The sequence below is a fragment of the Epinephelus fuscoguttatus genome, linkage group LG18 (assembly GCF_011397635.1).
Source record: "Epinephelus fuscoguttatus linkage group LG18, E.fuscoguttatus.final_Chr_v1".
Taxonomy (NCBI): Eukaryota; Metazoa; Chordata; class Actinopteri; order Perciformes; family Serranidae; genus Epinephelus; species Epinephelus fuscoguttatus.
In genome coordinates, this window is record NC_064769.1 from 3,451,214 (window position 1) to 3,471,650 (window position 20,437).

The 20,437-nt window shown below is 41.6% G+C and overlaps 1 protein-coding gene across 7 annotated transcripts in view; it reads right to left on the reverse strand.

The window, feature by feature from the left end:
* Positions 1-20,437, reverse strand: part of LOC125905785 (3'-5' RNA helicase YTHDC2) — a 199,226-nt gene that overhangs the window by 171,068 nt on the left and 7,721 nt on the right. For all 7 annotated transcript variants that reach the window (XM_049603986.1, XM_049603985.1, XM_049603983.1 and 4 more), the window contains exons 2-4: positions 6,659-6,824; positions 6,370-6,460; positions 5,915-6,108 (exon numbers count right to left, since the gene is read on the reverse strand). In XM_049603986.1, the coding sequence (XP_049459943.1) occupies positions 5,915-6,108; positions 6,370-6,460; positions 6,659-6,824 (451 nt within the window). The remainder of the gene's footprint in view (positions 1-5,914; positions 6,109-6,369; positions 6,461-6,658; positions 6,825-20,437) is intronic.

Below are 20,437 nucleotides of genomic sequence, written 5' to 3' on the forward strand. Positions count from 1 at the left end.
ATTGATTGAATTGACTGCTATACTTAAATACTGCTTACTAAGTACACTAAATCCCTTTTTCTTTTTAATGTTTATTTGACAGTTTCCATTACCATTCTGACTATATGGGGGTGCCATTCGGTAACCGAATATATTCTGCCGAATATTGCAAAAAAAACACACATTCGGTATTCGGTGGAATAAGTAAAAGCAAAGCCGAATAATAGCGGCGTGTTTTCATAACGCAATCAAACAGCGTGCCATGACGGGCGGAATAAAATGTCGGCAGTGTGGCGATCCGTCCGTCACAGCACTCGCATTTGCAACTAAAAATAGTTTTGAGCAAGCGATATAGGCTTAAATCATTCAGCATGCTGTGCGTGCAGCCTTCAGATTTCAACCAGCAGCAGAAACGAAAGGCAAATCCCACCGATTGTGGGTTGAACAGGGGTCACAGACACAGACAGTAACGTTAATGTATTCCTGTCAAATAAAGCGGCCATCGGCTTACCAGGCGACGGAGAAGTCGACTCCAATAATATCCTCTTCTTGGTGTCGTGACTGCCCAGAAGTACCTGAACAGCCAAGCCAGCCAAACACAGGTATGTGACGTGTCAGAGGAGAAACGAGCCTTTCACATTTCTCTCTTTTAGTCTTTCAGTGGCAGGTAATGGCCCACAAACCTCACCGCACTTTAGAGACTGTTCGTTACTTATGAAGTGACTGTTCTTTACTTGTCAGGGGAGGAGGGTGGCTGGTTGATTCTTATTTCATTTATTTATTTTATTTTGATCCCCCCTATGTTCATCACTTATTGATGCTGTTTTTGAAGTATGAATAAGTCAATAAGTAATTTATTCCTTTGAAATATCATTGATGTATTATAGAAAAGTGATTCATCTTTTTAAATGACAAAAGGCACATCTGCCTCATTTTTGCTGTGGCATCGTGATACTACTCAGAACCATGATATTTTCATTGGTATCGCACAGTGGGTCCCAATTTTACCGTGACAACACTAATCTGGAGGGGATTCATCTGCAAAAACTAATGAAAAACTAAACAACGATATTCGGTATTCGGTACTCGGTATTCGGCCAAGCATTTAATAATATTCGGCTTCGGCTTTGGCCACAAATTTTCATTTCGGTGCATCCCTATTTGTTTTCTAGAAATTCATGATATATAGCCTATTTTAATACAAACATCAGCCTAATTTCTGCGAACAAAAAATTGAAAATGACACCTGTGTTTAATCAGGTTACACCTCGCCTTTCCGAAACCCCGCCTTTCCGAAAATAGACGTCCATTCTTCGTAATGGCGGGGTTTCCCATTTTTTCTAAAGGCCCCGCTATTCCAAATATTGGGGACAACCCCTCCATTCTGAAACCCCGCCGTTCCGAAACCCCTCCACTCCGAAATTGATTTTCAAGTCCATATTTCTCTGAGTTTCCTGCATCAAACACTGCTGCCCGCTCTCCGGCCGCAATAAATAAAATAAGTGAAATGAAATGAAATAAGCTGTAGCCTACTACAAAAGCTTGAAATAAACGTTCAACTCATTGTTTTTTATTGAAAATATGTCACTGTCTTCATTTATGGCGAGGGCGGGGATGAACGGATCACTTTTTAATATTTCCCTCTCTGCACAAAGATGCATTTATTTATAGTAAACACATTTTATAGTGAGCAGCATACATATGTCCCCTACAAATCCCAACCGTGTTTACAAAGTTTGAATGAACGAGACGGACGCAAAGAAAATGGAGGCAGCACACTGATCCTTTTGCCCCTGTCTGCAGGGACGAAAGGACCGCATGATGAGGTCAAACGGATCATGTGCATAATTAACCACAAAACAAGCAAATACTTCATCTTAATGACATATAACACTCATTATGCTTCAGCTGAATCCTCTAAGCAAATGACCATGTTGAATTGAAATTAGTTTATCACATTAAATGTCCCAAATTGTATGAAATTGCTCCAATGCGTCAAACCAATCTTTGTGCATAATCACACAGCCTGATATGACCTGGCAAACACAGTGGGACTGCTGTACAGACCATTGGTCTTTCTTACCCTAACCCTGGTTATTTTCTGAAAGCACAGAGCAAAGAAATGTCTTTTTTTTCTCCCCTGGTCTGCTGTCAGCAGGAGCGGTGGCTGCAGCAGGGATTTCAGCACCATGGACAGCGCGCGTAAAAAGGCTTGACAAGCATTTCGTTTTAAATGTGTTTGCTGCTAGCGAAATTATACATAATAAATGAAGACAGTGACATATTTTCAATAAAAAACAATGAGTTGAACGTTCATTTCAAGCTTTTGTAGTACAACGAATTTCAGAATTGTGCGAGTGCGGCCGGAGAGCGGCCGGCAGTGTTTGATGTGTGACGCACATGTGTGTGACGGGGGTGGTTCGGAACGGTGGTGTTTCGGAATGGAGGGCTGTCACCGTTTAAGCAGTAGGCATAATCATTACTACGCATGAATAAATCACCCAGTTGCTCGATGCAAATAAGCTGAGGAGAGTGAGTGCACTGCAGGACCATCAGAGCAGCATCGAGGCCTACGGTGATTTACGGTGGCAGAGCGCATAAACAAACACTTTGGAGGAGGTATGTGCTCTCAAATCCAACTTTTTTGAAGGATTATCCGTTTACCTGAAGTGTCTTGAAACGAATTTTACCGCTGATTGTTTTCTTGATAGACTCTGATTTTTTATTTGGCTACTTTTTGTCCGACGTGGCCAAACAATTGAAAGCGGTGACGCATGGTCCGTGTGGATGAACTTGTATGAACCTGAGTTGATTAATGAAGTAACTTGAAGTCTGAAAGAAGGAAAACTGTTTCTAAACCTTTTGACGATGTTTCTGGATGTTAATTTGTGAATGAAATGGCAAGTTCTGACGAGTCAGAAATGACATGGATGAGGCTGCAGCGTGTCTGCAGTCTAGAGCATCATGCCTTCATGAAGTGAAAGGAATAAAGATAAAGATAAAATGATAACCCTTTTACTTTTATTATTATTATCTTATTATGCCAACTGAAGAATTAAATTTGTTTATTTGGGTGTTTTATCTCTTTTCTCTGGAGCGGAAACTGACGCAAATGAGCTCATTAAAGCTGCTACAAGGAACTTTTAATATACAAAAGTCTCTTGTTTCTGCTGTCTGTGCGTGACCTACAACAGCAAATGAGACCATCGGTGTGAAGATAAGCTATTTCTATATAGTGTATATCTATACCTTTATGAAACTGTCTCGGGGTCCACCCCAGGTCGCTTCCAGGACGAAACGATTTATGGCACTCAGACAGCACACGTCATCTTACCTAGCTGCTTACATTTATAGTGACTCTTACAAATAGTCGCTATTCCTCCTCCTCGACCTGACATCCGCGGGGAGTTAAAATAGCAGCAATCATCGGGTAAAAGTTCTGTGAAAGCACTGGACTTACCAACAGTCAGCCATATCTCAGTCACACAGAGAAAATCCAATCCTCGGGAAGTCAGGAAATCCTTCAGGATAAACTTTTTGTTCGCTAGCGATCTAGCATTTACCAGCCCAATCCTGGCAGGAGCCGGCGGGTCCACGGCATTAGCCATCCGGGGAGCCACACACAGAGGCCGCAGGTACTGGAACACCTCATCCGGGCCAACGACAGGTACCAGCCAGGCGTCAACAAGGTCCAGCGAGTGCCGAGAAATAAAGAGGCGAGGCACCGCTCCATACTCAGTCCAAGAAGCCATGAAAGTGCTCGCCAAACAGGCCTTCAGCCTTACCAGCCGATCACTGCGTTTACCCCGGCGGCGGTGGCGCTTACACCGGAGAGGTGGAGCTGGGGCGCAGCAGAGGTGAGCTGTGATCCCCCATATATATATATATATATATATATACATACATACATATGTATATATGGGGGGTGTGTGTGTATATTATATATATATATATATATATATATATACACACACTTTTTTTTTAAAGAGAGACTTGTGTGTGTGTGTGTTCAATAAAGTTATTTTTTCTAAAATTGACACTTGTGTACCCCTCATTGTTATTACTGTGACATTTCTATCATGAGGGAGAAAAAGACAATATCGGCTCAAAAAAATCGGCAGTACATATCGGTCATCGGCTGAGGCTGATGGCAAAACATCAGTATCGGCATCGGCCATAAAAAATCCATATCGGTCGACCTCTAATCATTTCATCATTTTATCCTATCAGACATTTGTGTGAAAGGTTAGCATATGAATTCTTGAGTTTCAGCCAAAAAGGTGTTTTATGAGGTCACAGTGACTTTGATCCTTTGACCCTCCACAACCAAATTTACCTAATTCATATCCAAGTGCTTGTTCTTAGTGTACGCGAACATAAAATGTATGTTTCGTCACCTAAAGTGAACACCTGTATAGTTTAGAAACTGCCATTTTCTTTTTTCTAAAAAGTGTGTTATATACATTCGCCATTTTTGAAATCCAAAATGGCCACCATAAAGAGTTTGAAATAAATGGAAACATTGGTTTTCATATTTGTCATGTTCTAACAATTCCAAATATGTATAGTTTATCAACTCCCCAAAAATTTTGAACAACAATACATAAGGAATTGGACTATTAGATGTAAAGTGTTCTATGCTTGTTTATAACATAATATTGGCGGCGGTGGATGAGAGACTGCGGACAGAGCAGATTGAAATATCATTTTTCTACATGTTTAAATGTTGCTGAACAGCTGTATTGACAAAGTATTGGCTTTTCCTCAATGAGGTTTTATTGCACTCACAGTAACAGGCGTAGTTGTTGTCAGTTCAAGTTATTACCATCTCTCTGTCTCCACTGCAGCATCTTTGTGTTTGTGTGTGTCTGTGTGCGTGCGTAAAAGTGGCACAGCAGCCAGGACGCAGAGACAGTAGGAGGAGATGCTGCAGCACGATAATAAATTACACCCAAATGAAAAAAAGGATGCAGTTACAGATAAAAGAGCCAGTAACGTTGGAGCTTCTCAATACTACGGTTGTTAATAACGTAGCGCTGCGGCTCGTTTACTACTGGCGAGACTAATAGGGTTAAAGCTTCACACATCCATGGAAAAAAGCGTAAATTAAAAAATCGATCTCAGATTTTACAAATCGATATCGGGACATTCTAATGAAGATCGATTTGAATCGGATGAATTGATTATTTTAACCCAGCCCTAGTACCAACCAAGACAAGACACAACAGATCTCTTCCATCATCTCAAAAGTTGGGTTGCAACAGTATAAGATTTTCATGGTACGATAACCAGCCAACAAAGTTTCCCAGTATCACAGTATGCAGTATTACACAACATCATTCTGCAGTTACACCTCCAAAACACTACATCGGTGGTGGGGTTTCTGTGAAGTGCTGTTAAGTTTAGTTGACTCAAAACACACATTAAACATGGCTTAATAGCAACAATTTAAATTACAAGAACAAATATCAGCTTCACTATAACTCGCAGGATACACAGCCACAGGCCTGTGGCATTTTACATTGTACAAATTAGCATAGTGGCTAGCAAAGATTTCCTCTGTTCATATGAAGCCAGGGACAACAACAACATTTAACAAAGGTAACACTACAAATTTCGGCTTACGGCGTAGGTACAACAGTGATTCAACATAGAAGTATAAATCTCACTTAAGTTACAGTGACACGGACACAGAGGTCTCCAGAAGTAGCTATTGAGTTTTCTCTTATGTATCCCAGAGAAGAAAGATGGAAAATGAGGAGAAAGATAAAAGCAATGTGAATACTTTTTACAATAGGTGGTAAGCGTAGACAGCACCCCAGTGGATGTGAGCATCATTTCATCACATATTTCATTTATTTACTTAGAGTGGATTATACTGTCACAGTGAAACTCTCTGTACAGTCCTAGATTATATACAAATGCTGTCACTTACCAGGTTCAGCAGCCACAGACATACCACTTCTGATGTAGGGCTGCATGTCTATACGTTCCTTATTGGTGGGAAACCTCTGAAGTAAGCTGCGAATGAAATATAAGGAATTGTGGGAGACCGTGAGAAGCATGGTTGGCCGAGGTTTCTCTAAACCATTCTTCTTCCTGATGGTGAGGAAACGATGTGGTTCTTTTCTGAGAGAGAGAAGGGGAGAGAAATTTCTTCCATTAACATACACTTCAGCCATGTGTGTAAGCTTAAGCTACACCTTAACCCCTTAACACAGAACTACAAACCAAGTTTAAATTTGGAAGAAAGAAAAAAGCCTTCTACCTCTTTTGTGAGTGAGTGTATGCCTTGGTAAATTACATTCAGTCCTAGTAATACTTTCAACACAATTCCTCAAAGAGATACTCAGATAATTGATGAACACAGGTCATAGTGGAGGAACTTACCCTTTGCTCTTAGAAATGTAACCCAGGGACTGTGCCAGTCGATGAACAAAAGCCCTCTCAGTACTGGTAAAGGAGGAGGGAAATTCCATCTCTGCTCAGTTCAGGAAGGGAAAGAGGAAATATTAGGACACTCTACAAGTCTAAACCCTCATTCCTTCCTGCTCACACTTTGATGAGTAGTGATTATGACAGTGGCATACCCTTGTCGTATGATATGCAGTAACTGTAAGTAATGTTTACTAAGGTCTGCTTTTATTTTCAGATATAAAATAATAAAAACATTCAATACCATTTTCGTCACTGTAGCGAAACTTCTCCAGACAGAGGTTCACTGCTATCTTGACTTCTTCATCGATGTGAGTTCCTTTAAGGATGCTGGAGATTGAACCACAGGGTGGTGTGTTCTTGCTCTTGGCTGGTTTATGTGATGCTGTACCAGATTTCGACATGATGTACTGCAACACAACAAGAACTGATGTTACCAACAGGCAGTGTTGGGCAGTAGCGTCACTACAGTAGCGGACGTTTGTAGTTTAACTACATTTCTCAGTAGCTTGGTGGTAGCGTCGCTGTTTTCTGAATCAAGTAACTTCTCAGCTCCTCCGAGAACCGTCACCTTATCGTGGTGGAGGAGTTTGAGTGCCCTAATGACCCTAGGAGCTATCCTGTCGGGGGCATTTTGCCCCTGGTAGGGTTTCCCATGGCAGATTGGTTCTGGGCGAAGGGTCAGACGAAGAACGGTTCAAAAGACCCTTCATAATGGAAACGAACAAGGACATGTGTACCCAGCCCGGAGGGTTACCGGGGCCCCGCCCTGGAGCCAGGCCTGGGGTTGGGGCCCATGGGCGAGCGCCTGGTGGTTGGGCCTTCGCCCATGGGGTTCAGCCGGGCCCAGCCCAAACCGGCTACATGGGTTCGTCCCCCTTTAGGCCCACCACCCGCAGAGGGATCCAGAAGGGTTCGGTGCAATGTGGATTGGGCAGCAGACCAAGGCGGGGGCCTTGGCGGTCCGATCCTCGGTTACAGAAGTTGGCTCTTGGGACATGGAATGTCACCTCTCTGGCGGGGAAGGAGCCGGAGCTTGTGGAAGAGGTTGAGCGCTACCGGCTAGATATAGTCGGCCTCACCTCGACACATAGTTCCGGGTCTGGAACCCTAGTCCTTGAGAGGGGTTGGACTCTTTCCTTCGCTGGAGTTGCTCCGGGTGAGAGGCGGAGGGCCGGGGTGGGCTTCCTGATAGCCCCCAGACTCTCTGCCTGTACGTTGGGGTTTACCCCGGTAGACGAAAGGGTTGCTTCCCTGCACTCTGAACTGTTGTCTGTGCTTATGCACCGAACAACAGTTCAGAGTACCCACCCTTTTTGGAGTCCCTGGGACGGGTGCTGGACAGTGCCCCGACCGGGGACTCCATTGTTCTGCTGGGGGACTTCAACGCTCACGTGGGCAATGATAATCTCTCTCCAGCCTACGTACAAACCCTGTGTATTAAAGTTGCCTGGTACCACCCGCTCAGTCAGGAAGTGGTCCCCAGAGACCAGTGAGTCTCTAAGGGACAAATGTTTTGAATGTACCAACTGGACTGTACTACTGGAGCCACAGGACAACAACATGAACATGGACAGGAGGGTGGATATTCTAACAGAATATATAAACTTCTGTAGGGACACTGTGATGCCAGTTAAGACTGTAAGCTGCTTCCCCAATAATAAACCCTGGGTGAACAATAATATCAAGCAGCTCCTCAACCAGAAAAAGCTGGCGTTCAAGAAAGGGGACAAGGAGAGGTTCAGGGAGGTTCAACTTCAGCATGAGCTGAAGAGGAGACTGAGACAGGCAAAGCTGGACTACAAAAGAAAGGTGGAGAGTAAGCTGCAGCAGAACAACATCAGAGAGGTGTGGAAGGGAATGGGGAACATCACAGGCTATGCAAAGAAGAATAGCCAGGTTATGGTGGTGTGGACAAAGCCAACAACTTCAACCTGTTCTTTAACAGGTTTGATGGAGGGGACAGTGTTCACTAGAGTTGTGCGGTATCCAAATTTTGTTACAGTTAAACCTTCTCCACATTTTCCCAGGGTATACGGTATTACTAATTAAAAATTACTTTAAAGGGCTCAGAGGGAGTCGCCAAAATGTCACCTTGCGCCTATACCATTCAGAAACAGAATAGCAAACATTACATAGGCCTAAGAATACTGAAAAATAACAACAAAACATGTATAATATTAACAACTTTTATTAACAAATATTTATAAAAGTGCAAATGCAGCAGTCAACCAAACAGAATGGAATAACAACACATTGTCTGTGGGCTACAGTCCACTTCCAGTACAGTAATCGACACAAATCATTAAGTTAAAACACAGCCCTATAACATCCAATACTTATAGGCTTATCAAATAATAAAAAAGTAACAATACACAAAGGCAATAGCGAAAATGTGTGCTATACAGTGTATCCTCAGACCACGACGGGTAATGTCCGTTGGTTTATTTTTAGAGCCTACCTTTAGTTTGAAATGTTCACCCTCTCCAAGTCCCAACTGTTTTGTCCGTCAGAACAGGCTACTCCTCATTGAAAATGAAATAAAAACAAAGTATAATGATAACTATAGAAGCATCCTATGCTTCAAAACTATTCAAGGTTTTTCGCTAGAAAAACCAGCAGGTTTACTCTTTCCAGCTGGAGCAGGGCACGTAGTGGATTGACAACTTTGTCTGCGGTGCTGACACACTGCTCTGATGGAGAGCTTGTGGCACAAACAGGCAGCCCTCGACATCAGAGGAAAACATCTGGCTCCATTACATTTCCACCTGAGAAGGAGGTCTCCGTCTCCCTGAATAACAGGCTCGCAACAACAGGCAGTTATCTCTGCTCCTGCTCACTCCTGTATGGTGCCGAGCGGACCTGCCACCGCATCGGCTTTTCTTTGAAGGTGACGGCCCAGAGTCATGTTTTTTCCGGTGGTTCGGGTTGCACTTCTCCCTCCTCCACTCCGATGGACACTAGACCTTCTCCTTCTGCTGCTTGCAGAAGTTGTGAAGTTGTGTGTTTTTTTTGGGACCAACTCGCTTGATGTGCAGCTTGCCATCTTTTCTTCTCTTTCTCGCGTCCCAGCTGTCACGTGAAGACGTCACGTCCAAAAAATTTATCAAATGTCCCGACAACAGTTAAGGGCAGTTATAAGAGAAACATTATAGCCTACTATTAGTTTTAAATTGTAATAGTATTAAATTGAAAACTCATTTACACATATATATAGGTGCTGGACGAGCCCTCATTATTTAGGCATTAAATAAATTATATTTAATATATTTGTATGTATGCATTCAAATCAGTCCGGGTATCATCGGATAATTCATAATTCATGTGTAATTCAAAAACCAAAAACGATTAATCTATTAACTAGATTTTTTTTAAACAAAAAAAAAAAAACGGAAAACCGTTTTTGGTGTCAGAATCAAATACTGAAAAACCAATCAAACCCGGCCCATTTTTGTTTTTTGCCGATTCATTTTAGCGTTATTCCTTTTTGGATTGAATGTTGAACAGGTCTGCGGACATTCAGCCAATTCGTTTTTGCATTTGAAACCAAAAACGGAAGTCATGTGTTTTTTTTCCTTTTAAACCAAACACGAAATACGAAATCACGTGATCTATTCCTTTTTTTGTTTCCAAATGAAAAACCACAAAACCAATTTTGGTTTTTGCAAATTCCTTTTTCTCATTTCTCATCTGGGACAGACAGGAGCGCGGTGGACAGACAGGAAGCGGAAGTGAAGTGTAAAAACTTCAAAATAAAATCCAAGAGGGTTGAATCATGTATGTATATATGATTCAACCCTCTTGGGGTATATATATATATATATATATATATATATATATATATATATATATATATACACATATATATATATTTCCTTTATTTAACCAGGGAATTCTCATTGAGATAATAATCTCTTTTTCAAGAGGATCCTGGCCAAGAAGGCAGCACAAGAAGTTACACAAAGAGTGACATACTAATAAACCTCAGATAAAAAAAATAAAATAAATAAATAAATAAATAAAAAGGATTACATCCAGTATCAAATCCTCGCGATTAATCCATAAAACACGTACAAATGGTGGGCAGATGCTCCTTAATTTTAACTTTAAAATTTTCTAGACTAATACAACGGTCAAGTCTAAGATGGGTCTGAATCTCAGCCCAGGATTTTGGAGCGCAGACGCTGAATGCTCTTTCGCCAAAAACAGAGCGAGTCCGAGGGATTTCATATGCGATCTGACCATGAGAGCACAGATTACGATAACCTGCAATCTTTGGAGTCAGTAATGAGCATACATAAGCCGGTAAGTCATGCAAAATGGCCTTGTAAAGAAAGATAAGCCAGTGTTCCATTCTTCTGTTGTGTAAGGAAGGCCATCCAACACTCTCATACAAGACACAATGATGGGTTCGAAAACTCAGGCCTGAAACAAACCTCAAAGCTGCATGATATAAAGAGTCAATCATTTTCAAAGAAGCAGAGGTAGCATGCATGTAGAGAATATCACCATAATCAATTACAGACAATACAGTTGCTTGAATAAGTTTCTTCCTTGTAGCAAAAGAAAAACAGCGTTTGTTTCTATACAAGAAACCCAACTTCACCCTCAATTTCTTAGTAAGATTACTTATGTGGTGATGAAAAGACAGGTTTTCTTCCAACAGAAAACCTAAGTATTTGTAAGTTGTGACATGTTCAACTAACTCATTATTCAGAGTTAAAATCTGAATATTATTTTGCAAGTGTGATCTGGCTTTTGAAAAGTACATCATTTTGGTTTTTTGGGCATTCAGCACCAGTTTTAGTGAAAAGAGGTTTCTTTGAACATTAAATGCCACTTGTAATTTGTTTATTGCACTTTCCAGAGAGACTGATGACGTATATAAAACTGTATCATCCGCGTAAAAGTGGAAATTTACATTTTCAACATCTTTGCATAAATCATTTATATAAATAATAAATAAGATGGGGCCTAAAATGGATCCTTGAGGCACACCATTTTTAATATTTAAAAAGCTTGATGATTTGCCATCCACATTTACACATTGCTGTCTTCCACATAAGTAATCTTTGAACCAATTTAATGTCATTGAGGAAAATCCAAGTTCAGTCATTTTCTTTAGGAGGGTGGCATGGTCAACAGTATCGAAGGCCTTAGATAAGTCTAAAAAAAGTGCAACACAGTGTTCCTTGGTATCAATGGCATTTATAATATCATTGAGGACCTTTGTGGCCGCAGTTACAGTACTGTGTTTCTTCCTGAAACCCGATTGCAAATCATTTAAAATCCTATGTTGTAATAAGAAATCCTTTAATTGGTTACAGACAAGCTTTTCCAGCACCTTGGCTAGGACTGAAAGTTTTGATATTGGCCTATAATTGTTAGGTTGTGATGGGTCCCCTGATTTCAAAATGGGTGTGACAAAAGCTGTCTTCCAATCAGTAGGTATTTTGCCCGTTTCAAAAGTCAGGTTAAAGATATATGTCAGGGGCTCAGCAATAATGTCAGCAGCAGTCTTTAGGAGATAAGGATCAAGAGCGTCAGGACCTGCTGGCTTCTTAGTTTCCATGTTTTTCAAGGCATCAAGCACTTTAAACACTTCTATGGGCGCTAGATTAAAATTAGAGTCAGAGGGAAACACATCTTCAGAAATGGAGGGACCATTTAGGTTCCGTGTTTTGGATTCAAAGAGCAGGCCTGAGGACACAAAGTGCTGATTTAAGTTGTTTAGTATACTCACAGTATCTGTGATTATTTCATCTCCGATACTTAATGATTGTGGCAGCGTACAATTTCGGCCCATGCCCATGGTCATGTCCTTTACAGCCTTCCAGAACTTTGAAGGATTATTTGAATTGTCAGTCATTTGATTGACATAATAGTCAGATTTAGCATTACGAATTTGAGAAGTACATTTATTTCTTAACTGCCGAAGATGTATCCAATCTGATTCAGATTTTGATTTTCGTGCACGTGCCCATGCTACATTTCTTTTGTGAATGATGTCAGACAGCTTATCTGAGAACCATGGATTTTCACGTCCTTTAACCTTGAATTTTCTCAACGGGGCATGCTTATTTGCAACCTCTGAGAATAATGATTTAAAATAGGATAAGGCCATTTCACAGTCAGGGATAAGATACAGTTTTTCCCAGTCACATAGATGAAGATCATATACAAAAGCTTGTTCACAAAAATGCTTAAAATGTCTTTTGATTAAAATTCGTGGCTTGTTCTTAGGAAGTTTTGTATCTCTCACCGTTGCAATAGCACAGTGGTCACTGACATCATTTACAAAGACTGCAGTTTTTTTATATTTATGTGGGGCATTTGTTAGAATTAGGTCAATTAGTGTTGATTTTTCAGGATGTTTTAAGTTAGGTCTCGTAGGTGATTTACTTATCTGAGTCAGACTGGCAGTGTCACAAAAACATTTTAGATCATCAGATGCTGGTGACAGCCAATCCCAGTTTAAATCCCCTAGTAAGATCAATTCATTATATTTTATGGATGAGAGAGAGTCCGACAGTAATGATAATGTTTCTTTAGGTGCAGAGGGAGGTCTATAACATACCGCAATTGTCAATATACATCCTTTTGTAAACTCAACTTTCAGTACAAGCAACTCGTAATGTTTCGGAACAGACTTAGAAATCAACACCGTTGATACTTATTTCTTAAATATATCGCCACTCCCCTCCTTTGCACGACGGTCAGTACGAAAAATATTATATCCCTCTAGGGCTACATAATTATCTGGAATGGATTTTCTTAACCATGTCTCTGACACAACCAAAACATCAGCATTTGTGGTATTTGCCCATATTCTGATCATGTCAATTTTCGGCAGGAAGCTTCTAACATTAATATGAATGAAACCAGCTCCAGATCTATTTTTAAAATCGTTTGGTGTTTCCAAACATGTGGTGTCACTGACAGGTCCAGGATTTGGTTGCACATTTCCAGAAGACAACAGCATGAGCATGATTACGCATTTCAGCATCCGAGTATAATAAGTTCGCCGAGAGTTTATGCCCACGTTTGGATCCGATTTCTTCTCCAGCTTTGGGCAGGGATTTTTTGCGATAAAAAAGTCATTCAGGAGAAGGAGGCTTGAAAGATGCCTATAAATTTCTTGTTGCGGGGCAGGATAAGAGCCAGGTGACAGCCCGGCTAGATCCTGCTTAATGTCGGTTGTCATTTTTGTTGAAGGATTGTACGCTGTATGCGTAAAACTGTTACAGTCACTCACCAACGATCCTCGTTGCAAATCATGGTTGTAAGTTGTAGGCAGGCAAAACACAACCAGTAGCAGAAAAATCCCCATGATGAGACTGAGATTTTTCCCGTTGATCTGACGAGATGACGGGCGAAATCTCCAATGAATAAATGGGGGTTTAGACTCACGCGGCAGCGAAGAAAAGTTTGTATCCAAACAATAGCTGGACCAGGCGTCGGGTGCGTCTTTGGTGGTAGCCGAAGGATTAATCACAGTCAGTCGACAGCACGCTGAGGATCATCGATGATTTGGGGAAGGATAATGGGAGGTTGTTAGTAAAAAACTCTCCAGAGGTCCCTTGAGACAAAGAGATTCAGGCGCACTTTGCCACGGAGCGCTCCATGCGCCAGCAGGTGGTCTTTGTAACAGCTTCAGAAGGCCTACAGACAACCAGGCCGACCATAGTACAGAGGCAAAAATAAAACGTTTAAAAGTGTTCCAAGCAAGCTCTGATCAGAATCAGTAATCCATAAAAACTCCTTTTGATAAAAACTTTCTCAGGGATTTAAAATTCAGGATAGTAATCCTAAATCGACAGGTTAACACAGGTGAACACAGGACAGAGACAAAGGACAAGACACTGCTGCTGCCACCATCTTGGCTTGACACATGTATATATATATATATATATATATATATATATATACATATATATACATATACATATACAGTACAGGCCAAAAGTTTGGACACACCTTCTCATTCAATGCGTTTTCTTTATTTTCATGACTATTTACATTGTAGATTCTCACTGAAGGCATCAAAACTATGAATGAACACATGTGGAGTTATGTACTTAACAAAAAAAGGTGAAATAACTGAAAACATGTTTTATATTCTAGTTTCTTCAAAATAGCCACCCTTTGCTCTGATTACTGCTTTGCACACTCTTGGCATTCTCTCCATGAGCTTCAAGAGGTAGTCACCTGAAATGGTTTTCCAACAGTCTTGAAGGAGTTCCCAGAGGTGTTTAGCACTTGTTGGCCCCTTTGCCTTCACTCTGCGGTCCAGCTCACCCCAAACCATCTCCATTGGGTTCAGGTCCGGTGACTGTGGAGGCCAGGTCATCTGCCGCAGCACTCCATCACTCTCCTTCTTGGTCAAATAGCCCTTACACAGCCTGGAGGTGTGTTTGGGGTCATTGTCCTGTTGAAAAATAAATGATCGTCCAACTAAACGCAAACCGGATGGGATGGCATGTCGCTGCAGGATGCTGTGGTAGCCATGCTGGTTCAGTGTGCCTTCAATTTTGAATAAATCCCCAACAGTGTCACCAGCAAAACACCCCCACACCATCACACCTCCTCCTCCATGCTTCACAGTGGGAACCAGGCATGTGGAATCCATCCGTTCACCTTTTCTGCGTCTCACAAAGACACGGCGGTTGGAACCAAAGATCTCAAATTTGGACTCATCAGACCAAAGCGCAGATTTCCACTGGTCTAATGTCCATTCCTTGTGTTTCTTGGCCCAAACAAATCTCTTCTGCTTGTTGCCTCTCCTTAGCAGTGGTTTCCTAGCAGCTATTTGACCATGAAGGCCTGATTCACGCAGTCTCCTCTTAACAGTTGTTCTAGAGATGGGTCTGCTGCTAGAACTCTGTGTGGCATTCATCTGGTCTCTGATCTGAGCTGCTGTTAACTTGCGATTTCTGAGGCTGGTGACTCGGATGAACTTATCCTCAGAAGCAGAGGTGACTCTTGGTCTTCCTTTCCTGGGTCGGTCCTCATGTGTGCCAGTTTCGTTGTAGCGCTTGATGGTTTTTGCGACTCCACTTAGGGACACATTTAAAGTTTTTGCAATTTTCCGGACTGACTGACCTTCATTTCTTAAAGTAATGATGGCCACTGGTTTTTCTTTAGTTAGCTGATTGGTTCTTGCCATAATATGAATTTAAACAGTTGTCCAATAGGGCTGTCGGCTTGTGTATTAACCTGACTTCTGCACAACACAACTGATGGTCCCAACCCCATTGATAAAGCAAGAAATTCCACTAATTAACCCTGATAAGGCACACCTATGAAGTGGAAACCATTTCAGGTGACTACCTCTTGAAGCTCATGGAGAGAATGCCAAGAGTGTGCAAAGCAGTAATCAGAGCAAAGGGTGGCTATTTTGAAGAAACTAGAATATAAAACATGTTTTCAGTTATTTCACCTTTTTTTGTTAAGTACATAACTCCACATGTGTTCATTCATAGTTTTGATGCCTTCACTGAGAATCTACAATGTAAATAGTCATGAAAATAAGGAAAACGCATTGAATGAGAAGGTGTGTCCAAACTTTTGGCCTGTACTGTATTTCAATATCAATCGAGCTTACTACAATGTGCTACGATGCCAAGTGGCGCTCACATCTCTGGTGCAAGCCAGTGCAGAAATCTGTTTTTGTGGATAAGTTCGTGTTCGTGTCGAGCCATTATCACTGATATTTGTCAGCGAAATTTCAGCACAAGAAGGAGCAGTTATCCAGATAGCTAGCTATTGGCTTGCCATTCAGTCTCATATCCTTCGATCTGTAACATTATCTGAATCCAACAGCTATCGTTGCATTATTATGTAGCATTAGCTTTATTGCTACTTAGCTAGCTAGCTGCAACAAATGAAACATCTAACGACGTTACACACAGAACTGCATTTTAACCATATGGGCCCTAGACCTTTTTTGGGGTATTTCTACTGCCTTTACTTTTAAGATCATATCACAGTCATTATAAAGGCTACATACACATGCTATATCTTGTTATTTTTTTAGGACAACCTGGGCAATCCAGATTTGCCATCATTTCATGTCCTTCTATGTGCCTGTATTTTATATTAATTTTTATTTCAATGAAAAAAACAAATCCGTGTGACTAAATTCTTACATTTTTACATGTATCTCACCATAGCAAGTTGGAAGTTGACATATTCTGCCATATATGAAGAGGGGAGAGTCTCTGGAATCTGGCAATATAAGAACCATGATGCTGGGACATTCTGTCACTTCACAGTTGTCCAAAACATGTGGTTTGTGCCAGGCAGACATGATTGCCAGCATTTTTTCATTATTGCAAGAAATTCCATTGACTCATTCACAAGTCAAAAATGTGTTTTATCTGAAAGAAACATGCAATATTTACATCTAAGATAATGGAAAAATAGTCAACCAAGTGCAAAAAAAAATTTGGGCATGGGGGGGTGTTTTGGGGTGTACCAAAACAATGTATATGGTGACTACGGCCCTGTCAGCATGCATAATTAGGCTACAGTTGTCTGTGTGCGCAAAGGTGAAGTGTGCTGGTCATACAAAGTTTGATGGAGTGTCAACTGGACAATGTAGAGATATTTGCATCTTGAAAGCTGGACTACCAATGCGGATAGACAGGGAGAAACACACGCAAGCCTAAGACGTGGTAAGATACGATATTCCTCACTATATGAAGTGACTGATAACAAGATCTGTATAATGGATTGTAAAGAAACAATTGACCTGGATTTATAGCGTGATGGGATGACAGCACAATGATGTGTGCGGTATCACTGGCATTTCTGTGCGAGCCTGCATTCACAAGTAATCCATCTAAGAGTAATGTGTGTGCAAAGCTGTATGAAAGCTCTGTTATACATCATTTTAGTGTAAGTTTATCATTTTTTTCGCTGTGAAAACATTGGACTACCGACAAGTGCTTGGTCTTGTCGGAAAGCTGTGGTTCCGCTCACGGTCGCGGAGAAAATCGATAGAGAAGAACAGGTGTGAATCTGGACGCACTATGCCTCGTTCGGGCCCCTAGGGTTAAAGATAACATAAGACAGACAACATACCTCTATATCGGACTTTCTTTTCCTCCTCCTCCCGCAACGGAAGGCTTGGACCTTTTCATTATTATGAAATGCAGGTAAAATGTAAATATCTGCCTATCTTGACCAGATTTTGACACAGACCCCACTCTCAGTGCGCACAGTACAGGTGCAGGGGCAGGGGTGCAAAGTGTATTTCTTTCTTTCTTGCTTGCTTGCTTTCTCTCTTTCTTTCTGTATTTGTTCATTTGTTACCTCCAGAAAAAAATAGGATGGACGCCCACTGGCGAATTTTTATTTTTCTTTTTTTTTCATTTTTTTTCCAGCGCCCAACAGACAATGTGGCGCCCTAGGCAACCGCCTATATCGCCTATGCCTTACGCCGGCCCTGCACATACCTGTGTGCTGCCACGGCTGGGTTGTTCAGGTATTTCAAGGCAGTCATGACACCAACAAAGAGGAAATTATTGGACCTGGAGCCGGGCTTCTCGGTCGCTGGTAAGCCATTATCTTGCGCCGTGGAGCACTATGGCCGCCGTATTTGCAGGAATGCGGCGGAGGCTCTGCCGTATTCCTGTCTGTAACATAGACAGAGCTGTCTGTATGGCCCGTTCAACCCACAACCGGCAGGATTCACCTTTCGTTTCTGCTGCTGGTTGAAATCTGTACTTGCACAGCGTGCTCCTGAATGATTTCTTTTGCTCACACAAAACTATTTTTAGTCGCAAATGTGAGTAAAATGCTCGCATTGTAGAGCTCTGTGGAAAACAAATCACTGTAGCATATATAAACAAATCTAGCCTACAAGTAAAAAGAAATAGGCTAAATAATAACTTTCACTGCTTAAAGATACTCAGTAGCTCAGCTAATACCTGAAATGTCACTGGAAAACAAACCACTGCAGCAGCATATTGAGTGCCAGGTGGCCAGCGCGCGCCATTATTGGACCACGCACGGACACTCACCCTCTTGCGATTGGACTTTGAACTTATCCCACAGTAGTGGTACCGTGAGGTACCGTAGTACTACGGTGCTCCAACATTATGGTATCATATGTATCATATGTACCGCGGTCTACCGTTGGTACCAGTATACCGTGCAACACTACTTCATTCAGTGTTTCCCCTAGCTTTACAGCTTAAAGGAATCATGGTGCTCATGTGTTTTTCCTTTAATGACAGCACTCAATATAACTGAACAGTTTTTTGAACTGTACATTGAACTAAACATCAGAACATTTCTACTTCTAGAACAGTCTCAAAATAAATAAATGCACACAGAAATTAATAAATGCACAAAAAAGTATTCACAAATGTATTTGGGGATTTATACGACTCAGAAGACATTTGAACACATTTTCAATGGACACAAAAATATATTTCATTCCATATATATAGGTAAAAGAAAATCCACATATGAAAAATAAGATTTATAAACATATTTGTGATGCACACACAAATATTTCTTGTTTTAAATATGTGCAATTGAAATTCACAAATGTAAGCATGTAAAAGCATTTGCAATTTTCATCAAATACATATTTGGAGGTTGTTACATTGATATATGAACTGTCGAACCTGCATTTACAAAGTGCTTTTAATTTGTAAACTTCCCTGTATTTGTGTGTGTGAGTTTTGAGTCTCCCCTGACATTTGTGAATTTCAGTTGCACATATTTAAAACAAGAAATATTTGTGTGTGCATCACACATCAATATGTTTATAAATCTTATTTTTTATATGTGGATTTTCTTTTACTTATATATGGAATGAAACATATTTTTGTGTGCATTGAAAATGTTTTTGTGTTTTGAGTCATACATATATATATATATATTTATATATTAGCCATCTTGATGATTAAATCCACCCCCTCGCTAGTTGGCACAAGAAATATTAGGTGGTTTAACCAATTAGTGTTCTATCTCGTCCCTACTGACCGCCAGAGGCGGTGCATAAGCACTGGATAACTCCGCCCGCGCTAGCGCATGTCGAGTACGAATATCAACAATGTCACCCGTGACCCCTGCGTGAACTCCGGGAGGCTATATCTTCCGGTGTCAGCAGGTGATCTGTTCCTTCATTCTTCTCGCGATCGCGCGTCGAGGTGTACGTAAGTGTTTGCTGTTGGTTTCATGTGTTGCTGGCCCTGGGCAGCCTCGTGCCTCTGTGGTGGGAGTAACGGGCTGATGCTCGTCCTCCCAGGGGCTGTGGCCAGCGTGTTGCACAATTGCATGTATGTCGTTGTTCCTGCTCTAGTATTGCGGCTTTCCTGGGGTGACGGCGTTCCCGCCCCCCGCTTCCAGCATTACCTGCAGCTGCTGACGGCTGTGTGAGCAGGTCAGTGGAAGTTGAATTCTGATAACTGTACTGTTTTTTGTTTGTTTTTGCAGTTTGGGATTCAAAGTGAAGGATTCAATTGTGATTGGTGACGGTGGTGTTTCCGCTACCCTCTCCCAGCTCAGTTGTGTTTGTCAGACTTATATTCACACATATATATATATATATATATATAAAAAAAAAAAAAAAAAAAAGAACAACAACAAAAAGACGGAAAAGGAAGAAGGCTGATAACCTTGTTGGTGACGGTTGCGTGCCCGCCCCCTCTCCCAACTTGGTCTGGTGGTTTTGTTCAGTTGTGTTGACATTTCCGCTCCCGGCAGTGTCATACTTTTCTGGGCTCCTCACTGGCTTCTCCACCTGGTTGCAGATGGCGACGCCTGTGGCAACTGCATGACCCCCTTGAGCCTGAAGACGGTCATGACCACTGTGTGGCCTGTCTTGGCGTGGACCACCTGCAGGAGGCCCTCACTGAGGCCTGCATGAACTGCAGTATCATGCCTCGGTCAGTGAGGTTGGCCCGACTGGCCCAACTGGGTCCTCCGCCTGTCTCCTCCCTTCCAGTCTGAGAGGCCGGACTTCTGCGGAGCTCCTGCGCAGAAGAGGACTGCCACGCCGGAGTGG